We start from the raw sequence: 17,368 nt of genomic DNA, 5'->3' as shown, positions 1-17,368 counted from the left end.
TATATATATATATATATATATATCTTATAGCTTTCTAAAATAATTTATATATTTAATACTATATATATTTTTAACGATACATTCGGAGATACATTAAACTGACTCTCGCAAGATGTATTTACGATTCGAACATTTTGGTTTTTAAATGATTGATGACCTGGATTTGTTTTGATTCCATTGTGAACATGTAATACCTTGATGTCAAAGAAGCAATGGTAATCAAATCACTTCAATTAAAAACAACATTTTGTTAAAAACACAATGTGTATCAAAATATAAGTCAATCCATCTCGTAGTTAGTTTTAAAATTCAAAGTAAACAACGTATAATGGACTTAATAAATAAAATAAATTATAAATATATAATAAATTATGACAAATAAAATAAATTTGAGTCATATTTAATACATTGTCTTAAGTTAAATTGTTTATCACTTTTTAAATTAAATTAATGACATATTGAGTAGGGCAGTAGCAACTTATGGAAATAATTAAAAATAATTCAAATTAAATATAATTTGACACGAATTTAACAGTGTATCAAACGCGCTGAGAAATGCGCGTTCTTACCAAAGGTGAAATCTCAGGTGAAATCGTTGCTATCTCCTCATGGTAAAGCCATTTCACCCATGCCATATTCATACGTTAATGTCGACACGAACGATGAGAAGGCAGAAGAGACCTTTTGCGGTGTATGCGTATACATAGGACACGACTTAAAGAGCGTCGCGTGGGCCGATAAAGTCGACGCCGCCAAGCTGTCTAGCATTCTCCACGATTCTTCGTTTCTCGTTTCATCATTTCTTGCGAGGAGCCTCTTCTTCCTCTCTACACGAACTTGTTTGACCTTATCCTTCGTTCTTTACCGTCATCCTTCACGCTTTATGTCATCTTCTCATATATGCGACGTATACGGACGCCATACTGCGCGATTTTCGCTAGATATCACCTTCTTCTCGTCATTAATTCCGCGTGATTATCCATTACGTTACCACGTCAAGATGGAATATTTGCCGACAATAAGCAGCCTACGGACTTTCCTCTGTAAATCTTTCAGTGTAAGATCCATTCGTGATTATGAGAACGTAAACCACTTGTCACTTTATTAAGGTTCGTTAGATACTTTTGATGAAAAATATTCCTCCTCTTAATTATTTAAGAAAACCTATTTAAAACAATTATTGCCGTCTTGGTAAAGTTTCACATGTAAGCGTTACAACCATATAAAATATAGTGTAAGATTTGATTTTCCAAAATTATGATACTATTTGTCTTCATGATTACAGACATATACGTGCATACGAGAGAAATGGCGCTTTAACATTTTCCGACGTTTTCTTAATTAAATCCACCGCGTGAAAGATGTATTATTATGAAGTGAAAATGATATATGAAGATGCATTCACATCTCTTTGCTTTTTCAAAAAAAAAAGAAAACAAAGAAAAAGTCCTACAGCTACGAATTCTGTGGAGTAATCTGTCATTCATAATGAAATATAAATTGAGGCGGCGATCTATTAATAATACCCATTTAAAACTGAATAAAAGATTTTCAAGTTTTAATAAACATCATGAATGGATCGTAAGAGAAATCATGAGTACATAATATTTTCATTTTCTATGCGAAAATTCAAAAAGCTTTCGAAATTATCGTTCACTTCACGGACAAACGCGCAGCGAATCATCGAGCTGTTAAATCTGCTGATAAAAACATTACGAGGAAGAGAGATATAGATACTTCCTCTTGTCCTTGCATTCTATAATTTCTGATTTATCTTCCCTACAACCTTTGATATCTGCTGTAAGAAGGAACTACCTCGTCTCTCCACTCCCTCTTTCTTTTATCTCGCGAACGGAGCACGTTCATTTAATCGGGGTCCTCGAGTTTCCGTTCTCGCGATACGATCTCGATCTCTCTCGTGGTTGTCGAGACGCGATATGCTCTCCTCGGAAGAACTCTCCCTCGAAATCTCCGGTCTCTCAACCGAACAATAACCGCCTACACGTTGCCGTGGTGTCATGCGTACGGTGCCCTCGTCGTTCCTCATTTTCACGCTTCGCGGACATTCATCGGGCTCGACTTCGACGCCCTTTTCATCCTTCGTCCGCATTCCGCCCTTCGTCACCTTCTCAACCTCGGTCTCTTATTGTATCGACGAAGAAAGCTGTCGTTAACAGCACCGGCTGCCATCGTCTCGACACTAATATCTTTAAGATTATTAGACGATAGTTGACATCTCTCTCTTTTCGTTTTATTAGCAAATATAATTGGTTGAGCATTTTTTGATAATAACACAAAGTGCGATTTCTATTTGTCATAGAAAATGAGTTACCTAATGAATTTTACGAAATTGCGTGCTTAAGAAAACAAAATGCGAAAAATGGAGAATCCAAATTCGCCAGTTAAATCATTTTTGTTTGACGATAACTTATGTTTGTTAATTTATTGATAGAGTTATTTATGCAAAACTTTGCCTTTCAAAAATTAATAAATATAAGTAGTGAGCCACAAACTCAGTATGATTATAAAGGGATATATTATTAAATCGTTAGAAATGATTCATATATCGCGTGTTGCGGTACATCAACATATTGGTCAGTATGTCGGTTATTTTATAAATGTAATGCTTTTTTTTTCAGTAGCAGGTATTGCAGTAATAAAATGTAACCTATCAATATCGATCAATTTTTAAATTATAAGTGTAATCAACTGATCAATTTTATAAATGTAATATCTATTACAAAAAGGCATCACTATATTTATAAAATAACCCAATATATTTTCAATATGTTGATGCAACAGGCGGTGCAACTCCATCTGAATTCTGTATAAAAATTGGGATATGAATTTATACACATATGTGTGTGTGTGTGTTCTGTTACTGTAATAAAGGATGTATACGAATTCTCTTTTCCTTCCCTTCTCCTCCTTTTTTCTCATTCGTACATTTTATTCTCTCATCAAATTCATTGAGTTTATCGTCAATGTTTGAATTCGTGTTTTATCCTTGAAATTTGAAATTGAATAAACGCTTGCTTTCTATCCAGTACGTTTTTGATTATGAGAAGTAGTGGACATAAATTTTTAAGAACGATTAAAATTTTATTTCTCGTTTCAAAATTAATTTTTATGAAAAGTAAATTTAAGTTTGTTTCCAGCTAATATAAAAGCCACAAGCATTACTTGAATAGAACGAATGAAAATTTTGGAAAATACTTTTATTGTACTTTATTATCGAAATTAATGTTAAATATAAAATATCATAATGTTTTTTTTTATTATCAAATTTATGTAGAATGAAAGATTTACGATTGGAAAATATTTCTTACATATGTATATTGTCCCAGAAAATTGTGTACAATAAATAGATGTGCGAAGCGGACGATACATAAATCATGTCCGGTGTATCGAGTAATTAGTCGACTAATATGTGTGGTATCAAAACAGATGCAGGAATAATGCCATCACATGATCTATGTCTATATACAGAAGTACATGGATAGACAATGTGAAACAGGAAATGTTTCTTGCGTTAAATTTGCTCAATCCGGTGTGCCCATTTCGAGTGTTGAATGCATCTTTCGTACTATTGTCATGTTTTTCAATTTGCATAGCATTAATTTGATGTTACATATATAAATGCATATATAAACATATAAATTATTAAGTTTCTATTGTCGCAATATATTATATAATTATATGGGACTATTTTGAAGCATATAGGAATGCTATTCTATGAAGGTATTAAATGAAAATTTACAAATATTAAATATTTAACGAGATATTTATAAAAAATTAATTTATTAGTTGAAATATAAACGCATTGCAATATAAATCGTATTTTAAATAAAATTGAGTAAGGCTAAATGAGCGAAATAATAAATAAAATTTTAGCAGACATTTATATATAATAAATATTAAATAAATTACAACTTTTCTTAATTTCTCAGTTATCTTATAAAATATTTTATATCTTGAAGATCTTACACATACTTTTTAGATATTAAAAATAAAACCAAAAAGAATCAAACTCATACCAAATATCAAATGAAATAATTATTATCAATAATGAATATAACAAGTGATTTTATATTTTTTGAACATTACAATTTTTACTTAGCAATAACTATTAGTGATTAATTAAATTCTTTCTTCTTTTTTTCTCATTTTCTATTTTGGCAAAAGTTTAAAAAAATTCTATAGATTGTGATAATATCTCTCTTCATATCTCATCTATTATTGATAGTGAAAGAGTTTTGGAATTTTTTATATTTATCTTTGTAGTGTTAGGAAACAGTAGCAACAGGATTAGATTTTCAAGTCTGCAAGGTGCAATTCAAGATTGACAAACGGATGCAACATGTGATATGGGCATACATGTACGTATACTCACACGTTGTGCAAAGTCAAAAGACCTATGCACGTGTGCACTCGTTATCTGATTGTGCTAAATTCAGCGCTTGTTCCTGCTATTCTATCCAGGAAGTGACGTCAGACATTGCATAGTATATGCATAGCAAATGCATGATCAGGATTTACGTATTGGCGTAAGGACCGTCAATAATGTGTATTCATGTAACTATTTCTTAATATTCTTTAGAGTTAATAACACAATTCAAAAAGCATCAAAACGAAACTTTATTATAGTTCTTTCCTATAATTTTTTGGACGTTGAATACGAATCTAATTTCTAAATTGCTCCATCACAATAAATTGCTCCGTTACAATTTTGAGAAATTTGTACTTATTGTTGTAAAAAAAGAACTATTTTTACGTACTTTGTCATTTTATAATTATGTGTAACATGCTAAAGAAAATTTATTGCAATCAAAATTAAATATACTTCAGGACTTTCAGCCTTTATAAGGATTTTTTATGCTGGCTGTAGTGAATAAGATTTATAATTAAATATAGGCTCTATTATATAAAAGTTGTGAATTAGATTTGACAATTTACCAAATAACAATTCAATTATTATATTCAATAATTATATAAACTTTAAAGTTTTTTAAATCGCTGAATACACATCCAATAAAATTGACAAATTTAATACGATGGATTCGATATCGCGAATTCAAAATCTAAAAAATATTCGAATTGTTGTAGGAAAATGTGAGCACGTGATTGAAATTGAGATGAATGCAATTTGGAAAAGCGCGTACTTGCACGCGACAATCAAAACTTGAATACGTTTTTGTAAATAAAAAAAAAATATTTTTTTATTAAAATTTCGAATCTCTTGGAAGTATCCTACTTTTTGTTCTTTTCGCTCGCGTTCTCAGTGCCGTTCGACTAGAAACAAGGTGGCTATCAATTAGCAGTAATTAATGCGGGATCAGAGGCTTGCGATCGAGTGGTCTGGGCCGAACATGACATCGCTTCCTGACATCTTTCCAGCCGCCTCTCAACTTATCGCGCGCGCCTATACTTGATGCTAATTAGCATAATAACTTACGTCACGGCGATAGTGATGCGGACACAATGTGACGATTGGTGCGACTAAATAAATAACATCATTTCACAACTATAAAATTATTTGAGTACTGGTAATCATAAAATTCTGTTTTATTTTCTTAGTATTTTTTATTTTATTTTATTTTTTGGTGCTCTCTTAAGTTACGACCACTATATATTAAAAATATTACATACATTAAATCGTAAAAAAAAGTAATACCATTTATACATGTGCAGCATTGACGATATTTTTATAGACATATATACTACTCCCACGAAAGATATAAAAAATGAGTTCAAGGATTACGAGCTTATGAAACGTGGGTATTTCTTACGAAATATGTTATAAATATTCGAAAAAATATATTATAGTCATTAAATAATCGTCTGTATAGAATTATATTTATTTCTACTTTCATTATTAAGTGATATTAGATTTGAATTTAATTGTAGATTAAAAGATTAACATCTCACAACGATTCATGTTTTTAATTATGTTTAGTTTAACATATTTTTTTATATTTTGTAAAAGATATATAACAGAAGCATGTATATTCTTAAATTTAAATATTTTTAAAGATAGAAACTTTAATGCACACGTTTTTAATGCAAACAACATTTTTTGCCGTTTTGCGAATATTATATATTTTAAATTCATATATTCAAAAATGATACTCACGTTTTAAGACACATCCTGTATAAGTAGAGAAGCAACTTATCTCGCGACTGGATGGATAACTCGTGTTATCTGGATTATCATTATCCTTACGCCTCCCTGTGCAATCGACGTGAAATACAACGTGCGAGGTGGATATGTACAAGATGAAATCTTACGAGCATGATCATGCCGATCGAGGAGGAAGAATCCACCATGTCGTATCCACACAAGTACTGTGTACCTTGCTTGGATACGTCACTGTGTGTACTTTACGAATGCCGGATCTGCGTGTATTAAAGGTGTTCTCCGTTCTGCTTGTATTTATTTGCAGACTTGATCGTATTTCAAGTACGGGCAGAATTGAGGTTCTTGCCAAGTGAGCACTAAGGATACGTGTTAACGAATACATAATATATAGCAGTAGCATATAATAAATAATTTTCTAGAAGAGTATATATAAAAAACAAAATGAATTCTACAATACCTAATTTACTTGTTTTAATTTAATAGATGAAACAATCGATACAATTTAATAACAAAAATTAAAGGATATTTTTTTAGTCTGATAAAATTATTTATTAATTTAATTATAGTATCAAAATGCTCTTGTTGTAAAAATGTTTTTGTATAAATGTAAATCGTGATTTTAGAAGCGATATAAGAGAGAAAACAAGTTCAATTTTTTAGATATTATAAATTCTATTAAGTTATTGATGGGAAGACTGTGTGTTATCGACTAATATAATTATAAACATTGTGTGTACACAAATTGTAGTACGTTCATTTCTTAGCGAAATTTTAAGAATTGTATTTAGAATAAACGATTGCATTATTTTAAAGCGTTGTTATCAGATTTATCCAGAAATTTGCAAAATTTTACTGCAGTTATTATTTATATGTTATTCTTATTAATGCAATTTTAGTAACACCTTTAGCATTTGAGCGGAAATGGTGAGCGCGAAGGCGTTTTGAATATTTATCAATATACACAACATCAATTACGATCCACCTACATTTACTATTCGTTCGAGCATAAGTTAAGAATCTTATCGTTCTTCCTGGTGAAATAACGCAGGAAACCATTTTGAGAGATCGTATCGCAAATATGAGAGCCGAATTAATTACAAATGTTAGGATTATCACGTGGGTATGTAACTATTAGGGTGTTGAAACTGGATTCTGCTGTAGGTTAAAAGAGCGATGCATTAATCTGCACACGTGATATATGCGCGTACAAGTTTATACGGAGTAGATATACAATATAATATCTTCTGACGCAATATGAATACGATCATTTTGATCGTTCGTTCGAAGAACTCCCTCGCACCTGGATGCAGCCATTAATCGGTAACATTATTTTGATACAGGATATTTTAAAAACTCTGACACAAATTTCATTGGATGGTAAATTTCAGAAAAAAAACTTTTGTTAAGTAAATTTTGTTATAGTAAATTTCATAAGCTTTTGTTATGTTAAATTTCACAAAAGAATAAACTTTTGTTAAGGAACCTGTATCCTCGAACGCATTTTTAAGAAGCTACCAGTCGCACGTGACATTTGACAATAGGTACAAGTTCACGTCCTTTGACTTTGTTTCGTGAAAAGATAAGAAAAAAAAACAAAAACGGACTAGTATTGTTAGACGTCACGTGCAATGCTGCCACGCGATCGATTACGTACCTCACAGTTGCTCTAAAGATGAGTAACTCTTTAAAAATGTATTCGAGAGGATGCAGGTTTCTTTACAATAGTTGATTCTTTTGAGATTTATTATCCTCTGAAGTTTGTCCCAGATTTTAAAATATTAAATTTCCCATATTAAACATCGAGAATACGCTATAATTTATTAATAGAAAAAACATAATAAAAAAGCTTAATATGTTAGAAATTTGGAAAAAATATGATATCAAAAATATTTAAAGAAAAATTGGTTTAAGCCATATACATATAAAAAAATAAATACATATACTTTGAAAGTAACATTCGATTTTTAAAAATTCATTGATTTAGGTGTAAAAGGATATACGTTATGAGAAATAAATTTTATTGCATTAAAGGTGCGTACGGAAGGATGTACAATAAGGACGACGCCGAAGGCGCTGCGATTTCCGCAAGTAATATTCTTCCTTAGTATATCTTCTCGAATCGTGGGAACTCTGTCCAGCTTCGTGCGTTCATTCGCTGTGCAACCATCCGCATCCATATTTGACTGTCTGCGAAAACACACTCTAGCATTCTTTCATCCAATCGACCCAATCGGACTCACATTCGATTTTCTTCTAGATGTCTTAAAATACCACCTATGGTGTTGTTCAAAGCGCTAATTTTTTTTATTCGTCTCACGTGCATTCGATAAACGAGATTAGAGGGGATAATAGAAGATAATGAAAAAAATTATAAGCTTCATTGCAGTACCGTTTATGAAATCTTTTCTCATTGATATTCTAGTCGCGAAAAACCATCGGAAAATTTCATTAGAAAAAAATTACTTTTCTGATTATGATAAAGATGACTATAAGAGCATATAGATATAATATGAATATAATAGATAATGAATATATAATATGAATATAATAAATAAGATTGTTAAGTAATTTTAAGATATTAAATTTATGGAAATTTATTGAATAAAACGATAATTATTGCCAACGTAATTTGCAAATATTAGACGTATCATTAATTTTTATTTATAAAAAATAAACAAAATTTAATTGTAAAAATTATAAAAGCATATTTTTTAAAGTGAGATACTTAAATGGTTGTATAATTAACAATTCTATATTAATACATAAAATTGTTAAATATCTAAAAAATTTTAGGACAAGACTTTTGGGCTTTTCGGACCTTAGATAAGAAATTTACGACGTGTTTTACGATTCATTTTAATAATGGAAGTTAATTCAGGTTTGCGCAATTTATTGTTCTTCTAGTTCTTCATAAGATCTTTGCAACATACATCACGATGAAGTCTGCCATAAAACACGAACCATGCGATTATGATCTTATTCCTCGCTTCTACGGTCCGGCAAGGTCACATAATTTCTTTTTTTTTTGCACTTTTCATCTTTCATCTTTCATTCCTGAATAACAAGACGTGTTTAGTAGTTACTTCGGATGATCACGTTCGCTCTCAATAAAACCTGATGGGCATAACGTACGCGGCATCTGCGGTAATCGTATCGAATCGTTACTAATGCGACTCGTTAATTGTTCCGCACGATTCGTACAATGATCGCGATGTTGAATACGTTTGCCGTGTTTATTGGAGATAATTATCATACTGCGCACCTAAACTGCTCGTGGATATTAACGTATTACGTAATGCGTTTTGGTCGTGCAAGAATTTCATTCGTGGCCATATCGCGTCGCACCTCGTGCACAAACACAATCGAATGATTGGAATGCCTGATTCGATGAATATTTATCGCATGGTATATGCACATACTGCGCCGTATATTTCGCTGTAAATGCCTAATTAAAAGTTGAAACACAGAAATACTTTTATCGTTAGAAGGATGCTGGGGATTTGATTATTATTGAAACAATTTCGAGTTAAGTGCAATTTTATAATTATAATTTGATATAAATTTGCATTTGATTTGTGGATGTATATAAAAATTATCATTGATCCGTAGGTCTTATTCGATAATCGAAAATTTAAATATTTATCTGTATTATATTAGTATATATTGATCACTAATTATTCATTAAAATTATATATATAGTTATAAATGTTAAACAATTAAATAAAATAATGATAATATATTGCGTAATTATAGTTACAAAGGTACACATCTATAAATATAAATCTTTACTTATGAAATATAGTTTTTTTGTTATTTATCTACAAACTTATCTACAGACATTTAGGAAATAATATTTTAAGTCATCATCAACAAATATCACAAATATCAAAGTTATCGCGTAAACTTGTCTTATATATACAATTAACATGTTATTTTTATTTTAGATAATATCAGTTGTTTCTTTAATATTGCAGTGATAAAAATGTTTCGACTTGGCTTTGGTGAACCATATTTCACGTTCAAACATTCTTATGAATTAGTTCCGTCAATCAATACAATATATGAAGTAATAGAAATTGCGATTAAAACGATTTCCTATGACAGTCGATTTCGTTCTTTCATGCAATTATCTCGTCATCTTTTTCAATTTCTTTCTTTTTTTCTCAAACGGAGATGTACATTCTAGATACATGAGGCAGAAAAGATTCTGTAAGACTTTCTTTTTCTACCGCGCCGCGATCCAATTACCGTCGAGCTCACGCGCCCATTAACGTGATGCGTGCTCCGTTTTCCTGTTCCAGTCACAACCATGGTATGACACTTGATTGAGGTAGCCAGTCCATAAACGACCACCAACCGCTGCCGCCGCCATGAGCAAGCTATTTCAATTTCTGGCCCTCCTCCTGTTGAGTGTCAATGCCAGACGGACCGACGGAGACAGACCTGCGGATGACGCGTATGCCGGCCAGCAGCGTCGCGGCTCCCTTCACAAGTCGAATTACAACAGCAATAATAATTACAATCATCAGTCGAACTCGCCCTATCTTCCGCATCAGCAGTCTAGAGAGCGGAAGCCCAACATCGTGCTGATTCTGACGGATGATCAAGACGTTGAACTAGGTTTGTAATCCGAGAGACAGAAGTCTCTCGGAGAAACCAATCTAATCAATCCCGCCTACTTTAAATTTCTTAATTTTAGTAGCAGAGCACATGATTAGTTTGTTACCTCATCAACTCTCTCTCTCTCTACCTTTTTATTTCGTAGAATCGATCAATTTGGCTTCTGAGAGGCTCATTTATCGCTACGTATAAATGCCTACGTACAACACAGAGTTCACTTTGTTTATTGCGTGCAGCAGCCTGCTGGCGCCTTATCTCGTCATCGCGATATTAGTCTCAGTCCTTACGAAGGCCCGCTCCAAGATATCGCGACACATACTCGGAGAGAAACGCGTGCAATATGCAATCTTATCTGTAACGTAGAACCTTACGTGTATTTATTTCACTAATTCATCTGTGTTAATATCAAACTACACTGCAGGTACTTTCAAGCATCACTCGAAATCTTCATTTATAGATATTTTGAATCAATTTCTTTTTATAGCAAACACGAAATTTTAATTAGAGTTTGTTTTAATTGTTTGTCACTGTTTCTTTTTTTAATTTTCAACGTGTTACATTAAAAGACTAAATAGTATTAGTATTATTATAAGCAGAGAAAAATTGGTAGTGCAACTTAAAACGTAAATCCATTGTGCAATTGACATTTTTATTTAGACTTATAACATTTTGAGACTTGCATTTTTACTTGGGTACCTATTTGCAACGTTTTAAAATTTTAACAGCTTCAGCGCGATTTTTTAAAAATTAGAATTGTTTAATTAAAAATTTTTACAGAGCCTGATTATTCATATTTTTAGTTATTATGGTAATAATATCTTTAGATATTATGGTTTTTATAGAACTCTTAAAGTGATAGGTTTCAAAAAAATAAGTTTTTTCTCTCCTTAACAAATTAAAAAAAATAGTACTTATTCTTGTGCTGTGGCACGTCTTATATTTGGTATTTTTGTTATGAAAAGCTAGTCACTTCAAATATGAATTATAGAATGTACAAGTGAAGACCGTATACTTATTCTGTGATATAAGCATCAATAGTACATTCGTATTCAACACAATAAACAGCATACTGAAATCGACACGATTAAATGATTGCGGAACAGTGAACGTGTTTTGGCATACACATGAGATGAATCTCATCGATATGTTTGATTGTATCCAAAAATGGTTGCCTTGTATCTATTGCAGGTTCGCTGAACTTTATGCCACGGACTTTGAAACGAATAAGGAACGAGGGCGCCGAGCTGAGACATGCTTACGTGACCACTCCCATGTGCTGCCCAAGCAGGAGCTCTTTGCTCACCGGTCGTTACGTTCACAATCATGAGGTCTTCACGAACAACGACAACTGCAGCAGTCCCCAGTGGCAACGAGATCACGAACCACACTCCTTCGCCGCTTACTTGAGCAACGCGGGATATCGGACAGGTAAGAGGGTCCCCGTCGTCCATCCTGTAAGTCTGGTGGATGATTATAGTCTCCGCTTCGTGATTTCGCACTTTGCGAAGAATACGTACGCACGCAAAGCGTTTAACGATATTATTGGAGTATTAAAAACAGGAAACGTCTTACTTCTGTTACGTGAAACTTTTTTTACATGTTTTTCGAATTTTTTCAAAATGTTAGATAAAATTACCTAATTTTTCCGGCAATTAAATTTCCGTTTAATTCAGACTACTTTAACACAATAAAATGGAAACGGAAATATTAAAAAATTTAATTAGCGCCCTGTATTCATCAAATTCTAAATTATTCGAAAAATCCTACGAGAGAAGAGAAAATTAAAAATAGTTTCTAGAGCTATTTATCGTTTAATGTGTTTATTACTAGTGCGACACGAAGAGAATAGGCGCGTTATTGTTCGTTGCATTGTAATGCACATAACTCGACCTTTGGCCGTACAAACGCAATCAGGATAATTGAGGCACGTTCAATTGAGAAGTGAGATTTCTATTTACCTCCCTATGCCAGCACAATGCGCTCTGTGCATAACTGGAGTCAAATACGGTCAACGATAAATCCTCGTTACGTAGGTCAGCGTGAGCCATTTAGGCTGGGATTTTCAATTAGAGTGGGTCGGAACCTTGCTTTCCTTTTTTCTTCTTTTTCTTCATCTATCCTCACGTCACGTATAAATTAATATCGTCGCAGCAACAATTTCCATGATATTTATTCGCACGTCATTAAATGAAAAGACAAACCGACGTTTCCTATTTACATACGGCTGCTGCGCCCGCGGGCGACATATTCCTGCAATTAAAATCTCGATTAATTCGCCCTTCCCCCATTCTGCCTCCTTCCGACGTTTCCATGCTCGACATGCCGGCGATTTTCATTCCGCGCAATAGATCGTGCCGAATAGAACGAACACGGCAATGCATTCCTGCGAAATTCCCGAGGCACGATCCTACCAAGCCGGGTTTCGTCCCGCGCGATTATTCGGCAAGTGTTGCAGACTCCCTTTCTCCCGCAGCCTCCTATCCCACGGTCTGATGAATCTTGCTTCTCTCGAGGGCCAAAAATGGTCGTAAGACTCACAGAAAATAAATTTTACTGAAGTATTAAAAAATTTAATTTAATTAAATAAATAATGTTGATGGGCTATTAAAATGATTATGTATAATATATGTTGCTCAGGTTAATTGCTTGAGAGTCAAAACTTTTCTGTAGCACTACTTATCATGCTTGAGTTTTCTACTCTCTATACTCTTTAGAGTGGAATCTCACTCTAAAGAATGAAACTTGAGTCACTTTAGAAAAAGAATAGCTCAATTTTCAAGAGTGAGATTCGATTCTTCAGAGTAACAATAATTCACTCTAACAGTTTTAAAGACACACACACACATAATTATTTTGATCTAATGAAGTCATTTGCAAATCTGTATCCAGCTAAATTTTTAGATAGTTCAGCAAAATTATTTCTTTTGTGCATATAACATCTGCGTCGCGACGCAATCGATCGATTGACTCAAAGTCCGAATATTCGATCACGTTGATTGAGACTCGGACTTTTATCAACCGCTCGCGATTTCGCGTATATCCATTCAGCATCAATTGAATTAGTCAGCATCAATCGAACTGAAAATTTGCGATTACTTTGACGTATAGTACGAAATTAATCAATTACGAATGATTAATATTATTACATTTTCTTAGTTTATTTAATTTATTTATTGTTCTTATTAAATACATAATTACTTTATAATACATAATTACGAACTTTTATATGTACCTATAGTATAGATAACCAGGTATTTATAAGATTACTGAATTTTTGTACAGAACTGAAAATTGTCGTGATTCATCTCTCATTTACTTTTTGTCATTGAAGTTGAAAGTCAAATCCAATGTTGCGCATTGTTTTATTATATGCTGAATGGTTTTTCTCTTAGAAGAAATTGCGCAACTCCGTTGCGTCCCTCGTGACAATGCTACATACTGCTCGTGAGTGAGCGACTTGATTGAAAAAATTTATAATGTATTTTTTAAAGTTACCTCAACAATGATTAATTAGTTACTATGATATAGTGTGCTTTATTTGAAAAACATGTTTGTCTAAACTAGAAAAATATAATTGTCGATATTTGTGTGAGGTCTAAATAACTAATGTAGTTGCATTGCTATTTCACTATTAATTAATAGTATACAAATATTATTACCGCAACTTATATTTTTACAGAGTATTAGATTAGTAATTATTACTCTGTAAAATTAGTTACAAATATTATAATTTGTCAATGTTGTCAAATTCATAGTTGCCACAAGTATTTTGTTTTCTTTCGATATGCGATCGCTCATATTCATAGCGATAAGGAATTATGGCAGCGTTACAGATTGCAGATAAAATTTGCTATGTTCGTGGTCGCAACTTAGTTCAAGATGATACGCAGTGACATTAATGTACTGTAATATAACGGATAGATGCATCAGTTGCTACATACCTCGTCGCGTTTATCGAGAGACGCATGAACGTAATAGAATATGTCCTCCACGGTGGATGTCGCGGGCTTTATCACATCATATTGCATCGACGATTTCTCTTATCACTGAAAGGCATCATAATTTGCGTTAACGTAACATCCACGCAACATCGAGAATTTTTGATGGACCGTGAAACATTGCAGCCGTCTGTCACACGCTTGTATGAGATAAATACTGCATTTTTTTAATGGAAAACCTGGATGCATCAGAATTTTATTGCACGTATAGGTGCATGGCAATTTGTACCTCCAGAGATCCAATACCTATCTCTAAAGTCCGATTTTTTAAACGTTGGTTAATTTTAATTGCGATTTAACTGGTTTTCAATTTGTTTTTAGATTCTATCTAGAAAGAGCGTCAGAAAATCAGATAAGTTTCAGTTAAAAATAATTAACATTGCTAGAACTGAGCTGGGTGAAAGGAATGCAAGGCGACGGTGTATATTCTGGGGTGCAAAGGGAGGCAAAAATCTTGCGATCGCTGGAACCAATCGGTGCGCTCGCTCGGGACCTTGCACGTTCGGGCAAGAGAACGGATCTCCTCTGCTTCTTCTTGTTCGTCCGTATCTTCCTTTCCGTCGCGTTCGTTTGCGACCATATTCGCGTAGGCAGGACGTTGCTCCCTGAAAGTGCAGCCAGCCAGCCGACCAGCCAGCCAGGCTCCTGTCTCGTCGATCGAACCACTCGCCTACATCCGGCACGATTGCTACGATTGGCGATCTTCCAAAATTCGTGTATACATCGTATTTCTCTACTTCCGGCGCAATGTCTGTGTCGTCGAAATAAAGCTCGGATTTGTTAAGATAAATTCGTTTAGAATCGCGGCCAAAGGTGAAAGTGTAATTAAGTGTTGCCATGATATGTTATTTCGCTTTATGATTTTCTCAAGAATGACCGTTGATGATATAAGTTTCTCGCTTGACAAACTCATACCTTGCCCCTAGCATACATTTACATTTCGATTCGATGGCCCATACTCGTATGAAACTCGTCTCGACTATACTACAATCTTGCACAACCTGATTGAATCAGACCCCTTTCAGTTCAATCTCGCACTTTCGCTTATAGATATTTGCATAATAATATCACGCAGAATATAAAATATTATTGATTTTGTCGAAGGTGTGTATAATGTACAAAAATTTAAAAAATAATATATTTTTAAATTAGATTCCACTCCAGATAGAAAATGATAAATTTTTCTAATATATAAACACAGAAAGTTGAATTAGAAATTAATAATTCTGTAGCAACATATTACGCGTGTTACATGTACTTAATTTTATTTAAGGATTCAATCACATTTGTAAAGAATGACACAAAAGTAGAAATTGTAGTCTAGAATCATATTATGATTATAAATAAAAAGTGGAGATAATAAAATTGCTCATTTATTTCGTCCGAGAGCTTAGAATCTCACTGTATAGATGTGGCATTTAAGGAATGTTCAACAAAGTTTTTCGATCGTCGAATTATCAGGAGAAATGATCATTTCTTTTCAAATTCACAATAAAGGAACGTATTTCGCAAAGTACTGATTGGTGTTTTAGAGAAAGGAAGAAACTTGTTTTTTGTTATCGTCCCAGGGTGTCTGACCAGAATACTGGGACTGACCAAATGATAAATTTTCTTTGTCATTTTCGCGAAAGAATTTCATCGGTAGTGGATACATTATTCTCACCATTAAGATGCGTTCATAATTTTGGAATCTGACGAGTAAAAAAATTTTACGAATAAAAGAAATACAAGTACTTATTTGATATTTCAGGGATTTGTTTTATCCGTAGAACGTTTTCTTTATTTTTAAAATTATAATTTTTAGAAAGTAAGGCATGCAGACATTTTCTAGAAAAGCATTATTTTCGTGATTTTACGTGATTTATTATTATTAAGTCAGTTTTAATAAAATTGTTAAGGAATATTTTATATATATATATTGAGAAATTAATGATAAATAATATGATTTTTCGTTATTTCACATATTAAAGTTATCTAAATATGTATTAGAAATTATTTTATATTTTATTCTTTATATTGTAATATGAATATTATTGTATTGGGCAATGGTAAAAGATGTTAATTTTTTTAAATAGATTATCATTTTTATTCTTATAATTATATTTAAATATATATTTAAGTATATAATCAAATATATATTCAGATTTATCAGAAATTTACATAATAGTTTTTAACATATTTTATTTTAATATTTTAATACATCAAATGTTTTTTAATAGAAAAATAGTTTAGTAGTGATGTATGTATGTAAATGTATGTTATGTTTAGTCTCTAGGAGCTAAATGTAAATAATTTCTCGCATTTTAAAACATGAACAATTACTTGTAATTAGAAACAATAATTCTTAATTTAAATTCTCTCAAACTGATTAACTAATTCTTATAAATTTTATGATTTTAATATCATTACCTCGATCAGAACATATGATTAGTTTACGTTAATTTATTTTTTCTCATTGTGTACTTGATAAGAAGTATACAATAGATCTCATTTTGAGAGAGGATCGTATAAGAGTTTCCATTTTTGTCTAAAAAGTAATGACGTATCGCATATTCAATTCTATCGTAAACGACTTGTGTTTCGCAACGTCAGTTACAATCGCGAGCATTTT

The 17,368-nt window shown here is 32.4% G+C and overlaps 1 protein-coding gene across 4 annotated transcripts in view; it reads left to right on the top strand.

Annotated features, from left to right (window-relative positions):
• Nucleotides 1-17,368, top strand: part of LOC108755453 (extracellular sulfatase SULF-1 homolog) — a 78,786-nt gene that overhangs the window by 37,368 nt on the left and 24,050 nt on the right. For all 4 annotated transcript variants that reach the window (XM_018498462.1, XM_018498461.1, XM_018498460.1 and 1 more), the window contains exons 2-3: nucleotides 10,441-10,759; nucleotides 11,948-12,187. In XM_018498462.1, the coding sequence (XP_018353964.1) occupies nucleotides 10,510-10,759; nucleotides 11,948-12,187 (490 nt within the window). In that variant the 5' untranslated portion in view covers nucleotides 10,441-10,509. The remainder of the gene's footprint in view (nucleotides 1-10,440; nucleotides 10,760-11,947; nucleotides 12,188-17,368) is intronic.

This window comes from Trachymyrmex septentrionalis, unplaced genomic scaffold, assembly GCF_001594115.1.
Source record: "Trachymyrmex septentrionalis isolate Tsep2-gDNA-1 unplaced genomic scaffold, Tsep1.0 scaffold87, whole genome shotgun sequence".
Lineage (NCBI taxonomy): Eukaryota > Metazoa > Arthropoda > Insecta > Hymenoptera > Formicidae > Trachymyrmex > Trachymyrmex septentrionalis.
This window is presented reverse-complemented; position numbering and strand designations above follow the sequence as displayed.